Source organism: Calonectris borealis, chromosome 4 (assembly GCF_964195595.1).
Source record: "Calonectris borealis chromosome 4, bCalBor7.hap1.2, whole genome shotgun sequence".
NCBI classification, from domain to species: Eukaryota; Metazoa; Chordata; class Aves; order Procellariiformes; family Procellariidae; genus Calonectris; species Calonectris borealis.
Window position 1 is genome coordinate 42,327,483 of NC_134315.1, and position 20,680 is coordinate 42,348,162.

General features: G+C 37.1%; 1 protein-coding gene across 1 annotated transcript in view; it reads right to left on the bottom strand.

Moving 5' to 3' along the window:
• GALNTL6 (polypeptide N-acetylgalactosaminyltransferase like 6) overlaps positions 1 to 20,680 on the bottom strand; it is a 496,893-nt gene that overhangs the window by 260,564 nt on the left and 215,649 nt on the right. Inside the window, exon 4 of the mRNA XM_075149329.1 lies at positions 9,498 to 9,664. Coding sequence (XP_075005430.1) covers positions 9,498 to 9,664 — 167 coding nt within the window. The remainder of the gene's footprint in view (positions 1 to 9,497; positions 9,665 to 20,680) is intronic.

Sequence of the window (20,680 nt, forward strand, 5' to 3'; positions counted from 1 at the left end):
CAACAATATTCTTTCGCTCCAGCAAATGAAAAGCATTTTGAGATAGGCTGCAGATGCCTTCAAGATGACCATTATTCTTCTGAGCTGAACTCTCCTCAACCTCAGGGCAACCCTTTCTTTTCGCATTGGTAAAGACATTCTGTCAAGTCAGAATGTCTTTAGTAGTGAAACTACTATTGCAAGGTACATCAAGGAGCTGAAGGCAAAAGCCTGTAGTCTGTAATTTCAGAATAAAAATCCAATAAAAGAAATCATAATATTAAATAATCAAAATTGACAACAGACAGTGAAGAACAGAAAAATTACGGATTCAGATCAGTTTATTCCAATTCATGCTCGGATATCTTTTAAATTGTTCTTGTTGCTTGTTACACTGACAGTCCTTTATTTTGACCAGAAGCAAGTCCAAGTTTAATAAAATTTAAACAACATCTATGCGAGTGTTTTATAGAGGAAACAAAAGAGGCATTTTATAGCTCAATACCCCAAGTATAAAAACGTAAATCCTGTGTTTAGTCAGATCTCTAGTCAATATAGACATCTTGAAATTGAATTAGTTTCATTTTATATTTGGCCTTTTTTTTTTTTTTAAATCTCCTTTTAAATATAGTGATGTATTGTTTTATCAACTTTGGATAAAAAGACTTAACTTTTAACGCTATATGAGGGTCAGTCTCATAATTTTTCTGATGTAGTGCACATAAAGCAGTAATATGCTAACGTTGAGGTCAACATTACTTCAAAATTTTGCTGCATTAAACTCTGCTCCTTTAAAGGTTTGCTTACCCTTTCCAGTGATATGAACAGTGCAGCTGAAGTTGCTGGGATCACTCTGGGTTCCAGGATGTTACATTAAGCAGGGGTGAAGCCACTGCAAATTCTTTAAGGAGTAGAAAACATCTATCTTTACCTTTGACTGCAGCAATAGGTTTTCCAGCTGGTAAGGCTATGTGTTTCAGGTATAACTATTCAGCTATAAACCTAATAGGTATGAGGATTCACGCTTACTTTCTTACACATGATGTCTATGTAAGTTAGGTCTAGTATTGCAAATACCTGCCAACACCATGGTTAATGAGAGCACACTTATCTTGATAAGAGTTTTCAAGATAGCAATGTTAGCTCTCTCAAGTTTACAGTTTTCAAATACCTAGGGTGTCAGCACCTACATTTGGGATGACACTGATTCACTTGCAAGCCCTCTTTCTAGGTACCGTGTCTACTGCAGGAATCATACTGTAATTGATACGGTGACCGAGCAGCCTTATTACTAATAGCTCATTAATCCCTCCCAGGTTAAGAGGCAAAAACTGGGCTGGTCTAACAGATGCAGTATTGCCTCTTGTTCTCAGCAATTTCCCTTCTGTCCATGGTATACCACAAGGACAGGTACTTCAAGGAGACAAGAATGGTAAACACTGAGAATGCTCTTCTGTGGCTTTTCACCAGCAACTTTTCTGGCAGAGCTGTATTTTGGGTAAACCTAGGAAGGGGGCGGAGGGGGAGGAAAAATAAAATTCCATTTGCAAAAGCATATGCTTGTTTAATTGTTGTTTTCATTATAGTTCCACACAGACACTCACAGTTTGTCCTTAGTAAAAAAAAAAAAAAAAAAAAAAAAAGATGACCATTTCAAATATTTCAGAACTAAATCAAGTACCAAGCCTTATTCAAGGACTTTTATTAGTATTTATTTTCATATTACCTGAAGTTTCTTGTTATTAACAATACCTAGCAGTTTGCTTGAGAAAGTTATAACACCACACTCAGATTTTGGTGTTGGTATAGGTATAACATTGTCCGTCTCTCAAAGTTCTCACCAACGTGATACACAAAATATAGTGATGAAAAAGATAATGCAGCTCCTCATGCCTTCTGTTAGAGTAAGTGTGCTTCAAATTCAGTGTTCACCGCTTAGTTTTATTTTCATTCTCAGCTGTTTCAAAATGAAGTGGCTCTCTCTAGTCTATACCAAATGACTAGTGTTCTCCAGAGGACTGTTGTATATTGAAGTTAGCTTGACTTCAGTGCACTGGTGTAAATATTGATGTACATATACTACAGCACTAACAAACTGTTTTCATCTGTAAAGCTAAAACAGAATTATCCTTAATTTTTCAACTGAATTATTTCAGTTTGTTACTCAGACAAGGCAAAACATTTCTGTGCACCTTCATTCCATTCCTTTTTAACTCTCAACATTGTTCAGTTTATCCTACTGTACAGCAGGTGATTTCTGAAGTTTTTCATATTGTATAAACTTCTAACCATGGGAAACCTTATGTAAGTAGCAGGTAGTAGCATCAGCACAGCTCTCCCATGATAGATATTTATGCAATACAACATAATGTCAGAGAGACGGTTAAGCTAGCATCAGTTCCAAAATCAGTCTAGTTTCATAAGCATGGCATTTCTCCCCAGCTCGTTAACCTTACTCTGCAGCAGTTGGGCACTTGTAACTTCCCTTGGAACTCCCATTTTTAGGATAGTAATACCTGTAGAAACAGGGATGCTTCTGCTTCTGCCTTTCTCCTCCCACAATTTTTTTTATGTTCTGCCACAAAGGGGTATTCTAATCACATAAGCAATGCTCGATATGCTCAATGTCCCATATCATCACAGCATGGAGAACAACAACAAAACAACCAAACAAATACAAACCCAGAGATTTGTCACAAAACATTGCCATAAATTTACTTGCACAGAATTATTTTTCTATATTTATAAAAGCTTGTTTCTCAGCTTTCTGAGAAGCCATAGACAGTCAGGCAGCTGTTAACTTGCCATCAAGAGCAATCATGGTCCTCAGCCCTTCCATTCACCACCACTGCTGCCTCCACACATACCATTGACAGCAGCTAGGGCTCCTCTCCCACTTCCAATACATCTTGTCCAGGTTCTGACTTCTGTTCCTACCAAACACTTTCTATTCAAAGGAAAGGCAAGTCACAACACATTTCCCTGGCTGCAGCCAGTTTGGCCAGGAACGCCAGGAGGCAATCCCAGACACCTTCCCATTAAAAATTAATAATGTCCCATTCCTTGTTCTATTGCGTGTCTGGGAAGAATGCTAATGAGCTGTGTCCACATACTCCTTTGGATGCATCCAGCATGGACGTTGTTGGAAGTGTTCTCTTTGGTGCCCCAATTCCCACAGGCATACACTTCTTTGAGGAGAAGGGTGTTTAGCTTTTAGAGATGGGCAGACATCCGAGTTCAAAAGTATAGTCTCTGATATATAAAGGTGGAGAATTATTGGTACTTAAAAAAAACCAAATCACTTGTGTAAGTTTAAAGAGCTCAGCTTAAAAGAAAAGTCACTGAGCAATTATATACCATCTTGAAAAACAGGCTCCTAAACTTAAGACAGACTTAAAAGCATTTTCTTTGGTAGAGCTTGACTTTCACAATATCAAAACATCCTCTTCCAATTTTCTTTTTTATATGTTGTATATTTTGACAACAACGGCAATTTTTGGAGAAGGGAGTTTTCAGCATATCAGAGAATTGCAGTCTCTAGCAGAGGTTTCCTATGACAAGACAGTCATTCATACAATATAATCTTCACTTTCATTTCATCAGAAAAGTTATATTCATCCATGATCTGAAGCCAAGGATCCATAAATTGGAATCACAAGTGACATGTTACATAAACTAGCTGTCTGCAAGTAAAATACATGGAATTTCATCTTCATGCAACAAATTGCATGTCTTTCTTGAGTGGGAAGTTGTGCAATCTGGTACTCTGATAGATCTGCTTTGCTTTTCACACAAACTCCCTTACCCTATTCTTATTGTATATCACCAATATAATTTACAGAATTACAGGTCAAAAAATTAAATTTAAATAAAAAATTTTACAAATAAAAATAAAATCGGACAGCCTCTATATGGCCAAAAAGGGTTTGGCAGGCTATCAGGGCAATTGGGCCATAGATCAGATCTTCTTCCCTGTTCACACAAAACAAAGCGCATCACTGCCATTGAATTTCACTGACCAACTAAATAGAGCCCTGATCAAGTAGTCCCAGATAGGTTTTGCAGACTGACCTGCACGTTATTAATCTGGGCTATTCACAGAACAGACATCTGGTGCAAAGCATATGGTATTTGATATGGGACAGTATGATACTCTGAAAATCAAATGAGTAGTGGTGCAGAAAACAGAGCTAAGCAAGAGGACAGAGATAGAAGAACATAATAGGTGACAAAATGAGAAGGGACTGGTTCATCAACACGAATGAAAATTTCACAGTTTGTCATTTTCCACCAAAACACAAGTTCATTGCCAGTGACAGAAGCCAGTTCTGTCCTACAAGGTGGTGTTGGCTGCTAATTTTTCTAATTTTTTTTCCTTGGCAAATCAGATCGATTTTTTGCCAACTAAAAAACTGCCCGATAATTGTTACTGCTAATAAATTCATTGTTGGCTGTGGCATTGTTTATTTTTTCTTATAATAGATGCTACACCAGTTAGAAAACTATGGGGTAAAGTAAAAATGCTTGTAAGTCAATTTTACATGCATAGGCACATGCTATGTCAGTAACAGTTCACAGGCCTGGCTGTGCTAAAGTCATCCAACACAAAAGGAATAAAGGTTGGTGTTCAAACTTATCATGTGTTGGCAACCTACATGAATTGTTTAACTAATTAATTATGCCAACCTATATTGCCCCAAAGTTTTAAAACATTAATTAGAATTTTTAGTATTCCTTTGTAAATGCAAGCTGTTCTACAACAGAACCAATGAAAACTTGCTTCCTTTTTCATTTTGTCCTTTCCTCCAAAACTGCTGCCCACATGCTGCTTCTTGCCGTATTTTCAGAGATCTGTCTGCCAACAGATCATAACTTCAGAGCAAACTATGACAATAAACACCCCATGCCCAAAAATAAAACTGCAAACCAATCCCCCCCGCCCCCGATTTCCAAACTCCCTCACACAAAAAAACCCACCACGCCCTCCCAGAAAAACAAGCCACTTTCCAGAAGGCTCATTTTCCCAAAAACCAGGCTTACAATACCAGAGGTGCACGCAAAGCCACTGCAGAGATACCTGACACAGAAGTATGTTGGTACCTTTAACATAAAGTTGTTCATTCTGCCATGGCAGATTACACTTCCTGAAACTGATAGGTCTTTAATTTACACAGATTTTGGAATAGAGGACTTGCATGAATCAGGTATTGGAATTGCAACCCCAAATCCATCACAAAGTCAGAAATATTCTGCATACCTTAGTACCATATTGTCATGGTTTAATGCCAGCTGGCAACTAAGCACCACACAGCCACTCGCTCACTCCCCCTTGGTGGGATGGGAGAGAGAATCGGAAGGGTAAAAATGAGAAAACTCATCGGTTGAAGTAAAGACAGTTTAATAGCTAAAGCAAAAGCTGCGCACACAAGCAAAGCAAAACAAGGAATTCATTCGCTACTTCCCATCAGCAGGCAGGTGTTCAGCCATCTCCAGGAAAGCAGGGCTCCATCACGCATAACGGTTACTTGGGAAGACAAGCACCATCACTCCGAACGCCTCCCCCTCAGCTTTACATGCTGAGCATGATGTCATATGGTACGAAATATCCCTTTGGTCAGTTGGGGTCAGCTGTCCCAGCTGCGTCCCCTTCCCAACTTCTTGTGCACCCCCAGCGTACTCGCTGGTGGGGTGGGGTGGGGTGAGAAGCAGAAAAGGCCTTGACTCTGTGTAAGCACTGCTCAGCAGTAACTAAAATATCCCTGTGTTATCAACACTGTTTTCACCACAAATCCAAAACATAGCCCCAATACTAGCTACTATGAAGAAAATTAACTCTACCCCAGCCAAAACCAGCACGGGTATGTAGATGAAAACTTTTGTGAAAAAGCTATGGTACTTGGACCTAGAACTGAGTTATTCAGTGGAAGTCTATAGTGAAGAACTGATGGCTAAATCAGTTGGGAAGAGTAAAAGCGTTCTTAAATTTAAGTGTCTGCCAGCACACAGCATAGCCAGTTCCCTTATCAATAGCTTTCTAAGGCAAACTAAGAAGTCTAATACTTACCTCTCTTTTATAGAGCTCGTCAAGTGACAATGTATTTCTTTTACGTCTGGTAAAACTACTGTAAATATTGCCTTTCATCTTGCCAGTACACCATTTGGCCATTTGCGTTTACAACGTAAATCAAAAATGGTACTTGCGTTGAAACAGAGTTCCACTAATTCTATCAATTTTCTCCCTCCCATTCCTTCATCATTTTTAAGTACATAAAATGTCTATAAATTATATGAATAAAGATACATTGCAACTTAGGGTACCTATATTTAAATCTACATTTCCTTCCGACTATCACAGATGACTTTTTATATTCATGTAGTTTTTTATATTAAATTTGTTCATAGCCAAATATTGCACTTTCAAATTTCATAACATTTGCTTACCTCCTTCTTAATACCAAGTCTCTAGTCTGCATTATATTGATATTTAAAAAGGTGCAGCTGTCCTTTTACTTTTATAACATCTAAATGTCATAATTTATGGTGAATATTATGCATGAACTATCTAAAGTTTTTGGTTTTGATCACAAAAGCCAAAGAAGTGAATATGAATAAAATGAAGGCACACAAGTAATTTCGCAGACAAACCAGCAAATTGCTGGGTACCTGGCTGTGCACTAAAACATATTCATCATCTGTTATCAAAAGTTCTTTATGTGCATTTCAGTATTTATATTTGCATTAATTAACAAAAAAGCTCCAGCATTTTTATCCATCTTTTACACTGCTTTCAAGTTTCTACTTTTCCCTTGTCTACTCTATGTCTAATAAGGACTGGCTTTTCATAACAACTTCTTATACTTATGTAAAAAGGAAAAGTTTGATTAGTAGAACACCCTAGAGAAAAACATTTGTCATTTAATCACTACTTTTAAAATAACAGTGCTATTGAAATATCCCATTTTCACTTTCAACTATCTACAAATGATGTTTAGGTTCCTACCAGAAAATTCTATAATACAAAGTTGTGGGAAAAGTATAGCATACACAATAACACTTAAATAGTATATAACTGATTTCACAAAAGCAAGTAATAGCCATTTGTCAGCTATTTGACATATGAAGCTTCATGGAGAAATTATACAATGAGAAAAAGGGATACAGATTTATCACTGATCATTCTACTGCTTCAACACTGCAGCAAACTTTGCTTGCAATGATTCTATCAGTTTTGACAACAACTGAACATACTTATATTTATTTTTTGACCTAATCTGTCTTCAATGTCTTCCACACTGCTTTACTGCTCTCATCAGCCTACGAAAAAGCAACTAAAAGGTGAAGGACTAATAACAGTAAACATGGCATCTATTCAATCACTTTTAAAAAATATTATTCTATAACTGGGAGGGGAGTGGGATAGATAACAGTCAGCATTTTTTTCAACATAAAATAACGCAATTGCATTACACGTGGCCACTTCATGGAAAAGAAAAAACGGCACAAGAAACATCACATAGCCTCAGTTTAGTATAGTTTAGAGGATCACAAATACAAGAATTAAACCCGCTTCAGATGCGCCAAAATGATTTCACTTGAAATTCAATGTTAGTGAATTCAGAGTAGAGATGCCAACACATTTTTCTTGCATGTTTACTCTTCTCAAAACATACATACCAAATATGCTACCAAATATGCTCAAGTTCAAAATCGGCAACCATTCAAAAATGCATTTCTAATCTTTATTTTAATAATACAAAAAAAAAGAGAAGTAAATCTTCCAAATGGTACAACAGTTATAGGGCCACCTCCATACAAGTCGTCTTAATAGGTTTGTTTCAGATTTTCGAACAGACACTTATGTTAAGCATTTCCATGCTATATGAACCACTTCTTCCAGCTGAAAACTGTTCCACTGAAAAGTTAGGTAGGTTTACATAACTGGAAATGAAGAAAATTCAGGAGATTTTTATAGTGTTATAGGAATTAATAAGTAATTAATATTACAGGTAATATTTACCCCCAAAATACTTTCAGCCAGCAGCAGAACCTAAGTTAGTGCAGGCAAGGGAGAGCAACAGAAGTTACAATAATCCCTGGCATTAATTCTTTTTCTAATAACTGGGAAGTAGATAAGCTTTCTAAAACATTAACACATTTAAAAGTATATCAACAATGGTCAGTATGATCTTCATTAAAAAAAATGCTACAATATCACCATATTGAGCAAGCATAGCCTCAATAGCTGCTCTCTTGGTATAAGAAGCATTTTTACTTGTCAGACACCTCATAAAACCAACTTGCAAACTTCCTGGTAAATTGTTTACAACTAGGAAATTGTTAGCCTGCAGATAAATTGTTGTGCTACTTTACACTTCTTGTTTTGAAAACTTTCATCCATGGTCTAGATTCTATAAACATAGAATAGCCAGAACTCACTTTACAATTTCACTTGAATTGCATTACAGACAGAAAAGCAGTTCATCAAAGGACATACTGCAACTAAACCAGCAGATATGAGAGGGTAAGATAGATGTGTGCAGCATTAATCTTTCTAACCCCTGAAATATCAAGTTAAAAAAATCTTACAAAAATGATTCCACTGCAGTGCTCTACTAATATTCCTCTTGTTCAACCAGGGGCTTCTCACAATTGTAGGTCAGAAATCTGCCTGTAAGTTCCTAGCTGAGACAAAGGTTTTACCTAAAACATTAGCAAAGAGAACAATTCTCTTTTTCACTGTCTATCAATCTACTCAGAACAAGGCTCAAATACACACTACTAGCAACTGATGTTTCAACAGAAACAACCAAAAAAAACCCCAAATGCTAAAAAAAAGTCAAAGCTCTTCATGCTTGAATCCTAAAAGATGTACAGAAATTTGAAAGAAAAACCATTTCCCAGTTCCGTATCATTGTTATGGATGAATTTTACCTAAGAATTGTTAAATTTCATTTAAGGAGCTTCAGAGCATTCATTTCTTCTGTTGCATTCAAGAAGCAATGATGGTAAAGGTCATTAAGTGATTGCAGTTTTCTTAATTTTTCTATACATAGATGATGTAAACTTTGATCAACTATTCTAAAGCAGTTTTTCACATTCCGTTCCAAAGAGCCTCATTTCTCTGTATGGCTACTATGTACCAGTATATAAAGCCGCCTAACTCAATAAAATTCCAGGATTAAAGTCCAAAACGGTCAAAGTTAATCGGTTTTCTGGGTAAAAGTGAAGTCTAAGGAAAAGATGTTGAAACACTAAGTTTGCAGTATTTCAGAAATAATATATTCAAAATACTATATTAATAAAGGCCAATGAACAGTTCACAGTCCCTTCCCTTTGCAATGAATTTCAGTAAAACAAAAGCCACTTACACACATTTATTCCAGCTAACAATTAAACAGTACTTCAAGGCAAGCAGTCCAGCAGGTATGATCTCCTCACTTTTTTGCTTCCTTTTAGTTTCTATATGGACCACACTGCATTATAAATTTCAAGTTAAAACAAAACCAGTTGGGCCTTACCTCTGTCACTGAAGTCATCCACAAGAATGATTTCTGCTATCAGGCTGTCTGGAGTGCGGTTGATAATACTGTGTATTGTTCGCAAGAGTGAAGTCCAGCCTTCGTTATGAAACGGGATAATTATACTAGTATTGGGTAGCTTTTCCAAGTACACCTTGTGCTTACAGCTGGAGAGAGAAGAAAATAATCATATAAGCATACTGAAAAGTCTGAGTTGGCAAATACTGCCATCCATTTGGGCCATTCAACCATCCTGGTTTCTGGCATAAAATCCAACAGTGTAATCAAGCAGTACTTTCATGTGACAATAGGTAGTTCATTTAAAATATTTATATTGCTTACAACATTCAATAAATCTGAACAATGACAAAATTTAAGTACACTAGCTGGAATTAGATTCTTTTCCTTCACTAGACACTTTTTCCTGCAAAATGACAGAGAACATATCTTCTACAACATTATTTCCAGAAAACAAACCTCTTATCAGAAAGAATTCGGAAACATAATGTTTCAGAAATAAGAAAATCTAAAATAATCTTCTTTTTTGTCCATAGCAGACAAAGTTTGTAAAAGCAGTCTACTACACCAAGAGACAAACTCTAGAAAACAACTCAGTGTTATTATCCTGGCTGACATGTATTCACAGTATGCAAAACAACAACATCCACAAATGCAACTCCAACTTCACATCTAGATATCCAAAATGATTGCTGCTATCAAATATACAGATAAAATAACACATGATTCTGAAGATGCAGACTGAAACAAGTAAGAAAATATAAACAACCTTTCATTTTTGAAAGGAAAGCACTGCACATTCAGCATCTATGTAATATCAGTGCTTAACTTACCATTTTCAATATTGACTTGTTTACATATTGAGCAAAAAAACATTCTTTAAAAATAAATAATGACCTTGTAATTCAGTATCTTCTAATAGCTGAGAATATTTCATGAATAATATTTAGGTTACTGAAACAGATAGGATCTCATCTTTCATGTTTTGTTGAAAAAGTGGGAAAAGGGACACATTCCTCTGTTGTTAGCACAGCATGGCATTTTCAGCTCTTGGGACAAAGTAACTGAATTATTTCTCATTCCCCAAGAGAAAGTCGCACCCTGATAAAGGTATCCCTACAAGCAGAAACATGTCACATTTGCGATAAACAAACAAAAGCAACAAAAAAATGAAAAAAGTTTAGACCTGCCACTTCTAGGTATAAAAAAGTACAGATACCTTTGCTGCTTTTCAGAAATAATAACTATGCATATCAAATACGGCTGCAGGTTATAATGTTGATTTACATATATTTGCAGCTTAGTTTGCATTTCCATTTTATAAATGTCACTTAGAAACCAATATTTACCAATTTATTGTACAGCTACCTCACTGAAGAAATGTTCCAAAGAAATAATAAAAACTCATAGCTACTACAGTTGTATTTGCAAAATATTAACTGTTATGTAGGTGTGAATAAACAATCAAGTTTTTGGATGTTTTCCTAAAAAATAAGATTTCTTCCTAAAATGTGGCGACAATGAATTTAATGACAAGCCATTTGCAAAAATAATACTTTTTGAAACATTTTAATAAGGAGCTTGCTGGTAGAACATATATGCACACTGGAAAAACGACAGCTGCTTTGCAAGAATGCGACGTTCTGTAGAAAACAGCCTCTTCTGTCAGTAGGTAATGAGCACTAAGTATATATTCTAACATTTTGGGAGGAAAAAAAATCCACCACAGCAATAAAATTAAGTAAAAATTCTGTTTCTTATCTGTAGGAAGAAGTACAACAAAGGAAGCCCATTATTAATATGTAGCAGTTTCAGCCGGCAAATTAAGAAAATCACCTACCAAAACCACCACCTACTGTTGCCAGCTGTTTGCCGACAATGATGCTTCTTGGACTAGAACAAACACAGCTACTACACATGCATGTAATTCTTACGCTATTCCTGAAAGCAAGATTTTTCCTTTAGCATTTTAACTCCCAGTAAGCACGATTTTAAAACTACTAAGTTCTCCATCTCCATAAAACCCCAAGCCAACAAACAAAAAACCCACACAAAAACAAGCAAAAGAACCCTACACATGTCAGACTATAACTTTGAAAGGGTAAGGGGAAAAAAATAATATCCAAAATACTGACATACATCAGAATGTTGTTTCTTTTTAGAAACGGCGCCCTTCCTGCATAACAATATACCTTTTGAAAGAGGTTGTACCGAAATTTCTGTATTTGCATGGTCAATATTGTCACCTTAAGTGTATACAGATAGGGGAGGTCATTGGATTTGGATATTCTTATCGATGGTTTCAGAGTAGTTCATATTCTAAGTGATGAGAAGGAGAAGCAACATCAACGGACCTAGTTTTAAACTATTTCATTCTTCCTACAGAATAGATTGCTCTATTAAGGCTAAAAGAGAGCCATGCCTAGAAGACAGAAGAGAAAAACACCTTACATTTTCTTAACATGTCTCCATCATTCCATCTTGGCCTTTAATCCTCATTTATATTTACTTTTACTTTGATAGCCATTGCAAATGTACCTGGCTATATGTGAATTGATTTCCAGTACGAGCCACAAACCACCAAAATGCCCTTTTCCTACTTTTCTCAAAAAAGCTGGTCATGTTCTCAAATTAATAGAAACAAAATCTTAAATTTCATCATCTTCTATTGTTCAGACAGTCTGCTAGGTTTCATAGTCGTGGCCTACTTGCCTTCAGCAAGTTAAATTCTGCTCATTTTTAGCCCCTTGCTGTCTGACATGAGGCTGTAACAGAAGATCATTATGTTTTAGAAGGCGTAACACAGAAGTGTTATTTGAAATTCTGTTCAGTATTATCGGTAGCAGAGTATAGCTGGCTAAGTGCTGTGATGGGCTGCAGGACAGATCTGATGGATATCTGTAAGGCTCAGGAAAGGTCCATGAATTGCAATAAAGATGCAGTTAGACATCCACTGCTGAGAGACTGGCTTTACCAAGAGAATAATCATATATGCAAGCAGCATTTGTTCAAAGTCCATCAGTGTGGTTCTTTATATCCCACATTTTAGAAGTGATGCCAAATACCCTGGCTGCCATAAGACTACTTGGAAGAGACATTGCTTCTTGAAAGCCATTGCTAGTCTTTGAAATAACGATCAGGTCTTTCTGCCTAGAACAAAGAACTAGTTATCATATCACTAAGTCAGAGTGAAGTCCATAGTCATAAACTATTATAATATTTAAATCTATCAATGGTGCCTACAACATAAAATAAACCAGTCTAGGCAGATGTATGATTCATGTATTAAGCAGAAAAGATAAAAGTTTTTATATGCAACAGTAACTGACACAAATCCATAAATCTTGAAATATTAGATAAGATAAATATGTGTATATTTTACTGATGAGAATGATGTTTAAAACCAACAAGCATCAGCAAAGTTATTGAATAAGCTACTAGAAAGCTACTTTTACCATTAACTGTAACAATTTTGTGTCAGCATTAAAGATTTTTTAGAAGTGTTCTTACAACACTAGTTCGTTATCAAAAATTCTGTAGAGTGCATTTGGAGAGGTGCTGACATAAAGTTTGATTATAGCTTCAAACTAGAATCATAGAATCATTAAGGTTGGAAAAGACCTCTAAGATCACCAAGTCCAACCATCAACTCAACACCACCATGCCCACTACACCATGTCCCTAAGTGCCTCATCTACACGTCTTTTAAATATTTCCAGGGATGGGGACTCAACCACTTCCCTGGGCAGCCTGTTCCAAGGCCTGACCACTCTTTCAGTAAAGAAATTTCTCCTCATGTCCAATCTAAACCTCCCTTGGCGCAACTTGAGGCCATTTTCTCTCGTCCTGTTGCTAGTTATTTGGGAGAAGAGAGCAACACCCACCTCACTACAACCTCCTTTCAGGTAGTTGTAGAGCACGATGAGGTCTCCCCTCAGCCTCCTCTTCTCCAGGCTAAACAGTCCCAGTTCCCTCAGCCACTCCTCATAAGACTTGTGCTCCAGGCCCTTCACCAGCTTCGTTGCCCTTCTCTGGACACGCTCCAGCACCTCAGTGTCCTTCTTGTAGTGAGGGGCCCAAAACTGAACACAGGATTCGAGGTGCAGCCTCACCACTGCCAAGTACAGGGACACGATCACCTCCTTGCTCCTGCTGGCCACACTACTTCTGATACAGGCCAGGATGCCGTTGGCCTTCTTGGCCACCTGGGCACACTGCCGGCTCATGTTCAGCCGGCTGTCAACCAGCACCCCCAGGTCCTTTTCATCTGGGCAGCTTTCCAGCCACTCTTCCCCAAGCCTGTAGCGTTGCATGGGGTTGTTGTGGCCGAAGTGCAGGACCTGGCACTTGGCCTTGTTGAACCTCATACAGTTGGCCTCAGCCCATCAATCCAGCCTGTCCAGGTTCCCCTGCAGAGCCTTCCTACCCTCCAGCAGATCAACACTCCCGCCCAACTTGGTGTCATCTGCAAACTTACTGAGGGAGCACTCGATCCCCTCGTCCAGATCATTGATAAAGATGTTGAACAGGACCGGCCCCAAAACTGAGCCCTGGGGAAGAACACCGCTCGTGACCGGCCGCCAACTGGATTTAACTCCGTTGACCACAACTCTCTGGGCTCGGCCGTCCAGCCAGTTTTTTACCCAGCGAAGAGTGCACCTGTCTAGGCCGTGAGCCGCCAGCTTCTCTAGGAGAATGCTGTGGGAGACAGTGTCAAAGGCTTTACTGGAGTCCAGGTAGATCACATCCACAGCCTTTCCCTCATCCACCAGGCGGGTCACCTGGTCATAGAAGGAGATCAGGTTGGTCAAGCAGGACCTGCCTTTCATGAACCCGTGCTGGCTGGGCCTGATCCCCTAGCTGTCCCTTAACTAACCTTGCTTTATTATTTATGCTGGTTCCAAGGTTCTAACATACTTCTTAATGAATAACTATTGTATTTTTCAGCCACCATAAAGTCATACTTTCAAGACTACATGCTTTTCACTCTCACCAAAATAATCCTAACATGATAACAGTGTTTTAAGCATTCCTACGGAAAATACAGACCTTGATTTCAATATGTCTACTCTTTAAAATTAATTTGGTTAATAGCTTAAGTACCCTGTGGAATGAATGTTTTAAAAGCGAGATTCTTGATTCTCTAAAGAAATGAGAAGTTACAATTCAAGAGGCTTTCCTATTTCTTGAAGAATGCAATCTTACCAAAATTGATTAAAATAAAAAAATAAAGCAAGGTTTACTGTAGAAAGAAAAAATGCTATGGATAAAAGATTACCATTACCATCCAATTTTAACAGTGTTTAAAAATAATATTCATAGGTAAAACTTTTTGAATTACGGTATATATCTTAAATGAAACTGAACTGACTTCCTACAGAAATATTTCAAATACTGCTGAGCAGTAAAATAATTTTATTTTCCAAAGCCTCACAATTTCAGTGGAAAATTTTGTCAAACTTGTATCGATTTAGAAAATGATAGTACTTGCACACATGAACTCCAGTTGTTAGCTTCCACCTGAAGACAGTGCAACTTACTTGCACGCTTTAAATGAATGTAGGCACTATGTGGACAGTAAGTGTTATTCAGGTAGTTTGAATGGCAGAATAAAGTGTCCAAAGAACACATTGACTTTCATTAAAGCTTGGAATACTAGGAAATCCACAAAGGCCTGGAAATAAACCGCAAAAATTAATATTCAAAAAAGGTTAGTAGATTTAGGACAGACAGATAGGCAGTTCAGTCAGTTTCAGTCAAGTACGGGTTTGCTCCAAGATCTAACTCAACATAGAAAAGATTGTAACATAGTTGATGTCAATCAACATTACTTTCTGCTATCCTTTTCATTATCAAATCATAGTGCAACTGATAAAGGCAAATGTATTACTGTAAAGCTTTAGTATCACATCATATTCAGATTAAGGAATTAAAAAAAAAATAAAAATTCAGTGGGGAATTGAAAAAAGGGTGCAACTACTAGGTCTTTCAAAATAATTTTTAATATTGAGGTATCATTTGCTATTTTTACTTTGTTTCCATCAGAACCAGTTTTTGCCCTAGTGGTATTTTCATCTGGATTAACTTTTAAAATAACTCATGAGAATTTTGCAGTAACAAGATTGATTTGAATGGTAAATGGAGATGAAGACAGGTCATTTGACTCAGATGACTCGGTTCTGTATATGTTGTAAAATGGCTCGTTCAAATGAAATGTATGTTAGTATAAACATACACATAGTCTCAGAAGAAAAACCTCCCATGAAATTTGATAACTTTGCCTATGGGATTGAGGACAGAAAACTAAATCAGTCTACCTGAAATTAGTATACCAGCTTTCATCACAATAATTTCCATGAAAATGTTCTCGGTAATCAGTCCTGGCTATGTATGTATACTCAACATCGTGCCCATACTGGTAAGAAGATAAATATTTAAGGATGCTAAAAGCACATTATTTGACTAGTCTTCCACTGTTTTCATTATATTTTTTCCTCACTTTCATCCTTACCTGCGTACTTGTATTTCCTCAGATAACCAAATAGCTCAGCAGCATTTTCAATGTTTAGCGTTTGAGGTAGCATTTGTTCACTTTGCTCAGAAACACATCAAGTTTTACTTGAGTACAGCTCCCTTTAAGTTAAATTGCTAGAATTAAGAAACCTCACACTACTCTTCCTCAGCTTCTCTTGTTCAATTACACAACTAATGCAGCTTCCTCATTGATGGTTGGTAAGGGACCATTTACAGAACTGGAGGCTTAATTGTTCAATGTTTGATGCTGTCTTCCCCAAAGTATTCTGAGAGATCCTGATCAGTCTTCTTAGCTCACATACATGCTTGTATATCTAGGTACATGCCATGCTACATCATCAGCACGTGGTGCAGTGGAACAGCAGGCACCTGGACATCCTGTGGCACATCCTAACCGAATAGACCCAGGCCTCCAATCTTCTCCAGAGGGTGGATCTGGGATTATTCCTAGCTTTACAGATTGCCAGACTAAGGTGGTGAATTCAAGCAGCTTGCCCATTTCACAGCCAGGACTGGAATCCAGCAACATACAGGAATGTTACCTCTCGTTCTTACACCACACAGTCTCATCATATGCATGTAACATGCCAACTCTTCTCTTAAAAGTTTTAAGAGACAGTGGCTTTCAGTGATTAGGACTATTCTGCCTATACTACTAAGCTTCTTCAGTTAATCTCACAGACTCTCTTCCCAATACTATCTTTCTTGGAGGCAGGGACTCCATCTTACTCCTGGCTTCCACAGTGACAATGTTTTCATGTTGGTTATGGTTTCTAGCTATTATGTAATGGTAGGAGTATTTGTGTCAGATATGCACGCTGTACCGATATGCCTATTCTCTTTACACCTAATAAGTCTGAAGATATAACTAATACACAAGTTACTCCTAAGGATATCTCCTCCACCCCTAAACACACACATGCACAGCGTAACTGCTCGCCCTCAGTCAGAAAAGATCACACAAAACAAGGGAAAAACCTAGTTTACCATTACTCCATATGGCAAGTTAGCTATTAAACCAAAATAATTTGCTTCTGCAGTATAACGCTGCTACATTCTGGTACTGTTATAAAGGCAAACTGGGAAGTGGTAGTTCTCTAGGTGGACTTCTTTTTTTTTTAAGTTTAAAAATTCAAAAACTTGAACTACGCACTTTCTTTAAACCCTGCACCTGGCCTAGACACTTAAAAATGCAGAACTTTTCAGACAGATTTCAGTCAAATAATAACTAGTCTTTTGGCTGTACTTTTCAAAATGACTAAGTGGCTGCCATCAAAAGAGATTGTTTTAAGACCTTGGAAAGCAAGGTAATTTATTTTAAAAATGCAGTACTCAAATGCCAGAATCAACAAATTGTAGGGGGGGGAAGGGGGTGAAGAAACAACTGTACGTATCTAGGACTCACAGCAGGAATACTATTCAAGGGGGAGAAGAACCTGATGATTGAAACTAGAAAAGCGCCCCTACTCAGCATAAGTATTTTCTGCTTAACCTTAATAGAATACTAGAGATTGACCTTAAAAAAGTACTACAGATGCTTTCCTAAAGATGTGTCTTTTCTTGCATTTAAACATCACATATTTAAGTACAGCACGCCAGCACTTATTCGTGGAACAGTGCTGAATAATAGGTTCAGTAGTTAAGGTTATGAGAATGACAGTTTCTTAGCATAAGTGTAATAGATTTCTGCAAATTTATTATCAAATAAACTCTTAAATTTCAGAATAATTTCTGCATTAAGTCTGAAAATGATATACAAATGTCTTGGTAGAAATACCTAGGAAGAAAATAACCATGATAAGCAACTGTAATCCTGCTCTGTAAGTAGCTCACACCTGTATTTTCTTACTGAAGTTATTACATTAGCAGTCAGAACAAAGGGAGTTTAGAAGAGGAGAATGTGCAAGAGGCATTATGCATTTCCCTCACACAAATCCTCAGAATTATGAAATAACATTAGTAATTTGGACTTCACCAGAAAAATATTTTATAGTTAGAAACACTTGTGTATGTATATATGAAAAAATTGGCACCAAATGATGAATTTGCTGATGAATCAGATACAATGACATTTTTAAGATTATTATCATCAAAAGTCATGAACCTTGAATTATGCTTTCAAATATTGCTATCCTTGATCAATCTTGTCTTTCTTTCCATGATATTTCAGAACTTAATATCTGATAGTTCTTATCAAAGAATAATACTACATCATTAAATTTGTCCTCTGGACCTCTCTACCAGGGCATGAGCTGTTTCCAAATTAATTTTCAAAGCAGTAAGTACCTCTTCGCTATCTCTGGCCAAAGAATCTCCTTCCTCTCTCCCTACCATTATTAGATACATTACTAAGCACTAATCATATGTATGATTCAAGTACATTTATTACTCTTTTGAAAAACTGAACTCAGAAGGCTGCACAATACTGTTTATTATACACACCTACCACATAGTCACCAGAAAATGGCTACTATGAAATCAAAGTTCTTTCCAAAAGGTAAGTTAGAATTTATTCGTAAATAATTTGTATAGTGAAAAATGGTAAATATACATAACTGACAAAGTGGAACTTTCTACCAGCTTTGTATTTGGCATGCTGTTCCTACAGTTCGTTATCGCAACTGTGCATTTGGATCCAGGAGTTCAAAGCTTATTCAAAAAAATGATACACTGTTGCACCCTTTAACTTGCGTTAAAACACTTAATACTGATTTAGTTATTCCTTTGAGATATAGAATTCCTCTGCTGGGTTGAAACAAGAATCAAAACCGAGTTTCTGAATAAAACACTTTTAGAGTCAGTTTCAAAGTCGCAGGGAGACTTTTAGAAGGTTAAAAGAATAGTAAGAGGTTCCTCTAGTCCTGAAATACTAACCTGCTTGAGGAAGAAAAAAAAATTGTCACAGAAACACCTGGAAGCTATTTGCAGCAGGCACTAATAAAATACAACTTGAAAAGAGGACCATTCATAAAAAGACAGGTAGTGAAAAGGAGTTACAATTACACTTCTTTGTTATTCACCACTGAGAGTCCTAAGACTATTATGATTTCATTTTGTAGGTTAGCCTACTCTACCAGGCAAAAATAAAGAAATAGCATCCTTTTACTTTAGGGTATAGGGATAGTTCTGTTTAATTCCCTGATGAGTTTGTAAGTAGGAAAAAAAAGTCCTAAAACATCATGCTAGCTTAAGAAAAGATGCAGAACTGCAAAATTCTCCATCTTTACAGCTTCTTTGTTAACAGAAACATGCAGAAATCTACTACCTCTGTAGAAGACCAAATGAAAGAAAATGGGCTTCTAAAATGATGAGAAAGGAGAACAGGGCTGGCACCATTTCAGCCACTTTACAGCAAAAGCTGATTCATAAAAGCAGCAATTTGTTTGACCCTGTGGATATAAAAACAACAATGTTTTATGCACATTAAGGGATGCCAATAGGAATGCCTTGGCCAGTTATCAGGTTCTGTGCCTTCTAGACACATCAACAACCTCGTAAACTGCCCTTTCTGATAGATAATAGCACAAGGGAAGTTAAATGTCTTTCAGACATCCCTTTGCTGCATTTAGGAAGCAAGGTAGCAGCCTACTATGGCAGTTACTGGATCATAAAAGTAGCCCACCTCCAATTTTCTCCTCTTACAGGAAGAGAAAGTTAGAGCAAAACAGAAAGAGATTTTTCAACCTTTTTTTTCCCCACTGGCTTTGTCAGCACATGCTCTCTTAGCTGAGCTGCTTTTTCAGATCTGACCTTTTCTTTCCCTTTATTAAAGGAACTACAGCACCCAGCGGGCTCCCAGCTACTGACAAGCTCTCTACAAAGCTACCAGGACAAAACATTTTCCAGTGAAGATTTACATAGTAATTGTCTTAGCATGTCAAAGTATTCAATTTACAGCAACAAGCTTCAGCCACACTGTGTTTCTGTTCCAATCTAGCCTTGTCAACTGAGCCTGATAAAATAGTGATAACTAGTAATTTCTGCTGCCGTTTGACAAGGCTGTAAAATTAGCTTGGGTGTGAGCTGATGGAGGGGAAAGTAATCTTTATTTTCACAGTGGCTCACAGCTGGGAAGCAAGCTGGCATTACTGGGTATGGGCCTCAATAAATGTCACAACACTTTTTCCTACGAGAACAAATAAACCTGCAAAACATTATTGCTATTTTCATGAAAAAAAAAAGAGCAAGATTAAATTGTACAGTGGAAATAGTTTGCATTATTGCTATTAAATGCACTAATAAACAACATGTCTTGGAAACTAAATAGGCAAAGTCCTGTGTTCTTTATGCAAGTTTCCCTCAGTACGGACTTCATCAGAGCTGATAGAGCTGAATTAGGTGCTTTTTACTTTATGTCAAATTGCATCATTTCGGTCTGTCATGGACAATCTCTCCAGCAGCACTGCATGTCTTAGAAGAAATAAAAATCAGTGAGTTTGCCTCACTTCATCCTTCAAACTGAAAGGTTTCTTTAACTGAGGGAAGAACATAAGAGGCAAAGAAGCCTTATGACACAAAGCATGTTTATGTTTGCAAAGCTTTGTTTTACAAGATAATGAGAAAACCATTATTACTCATGGAAAAATCTAACAAAAATTAATTAAATAAATAAAAAAATCACTCTTTAACAT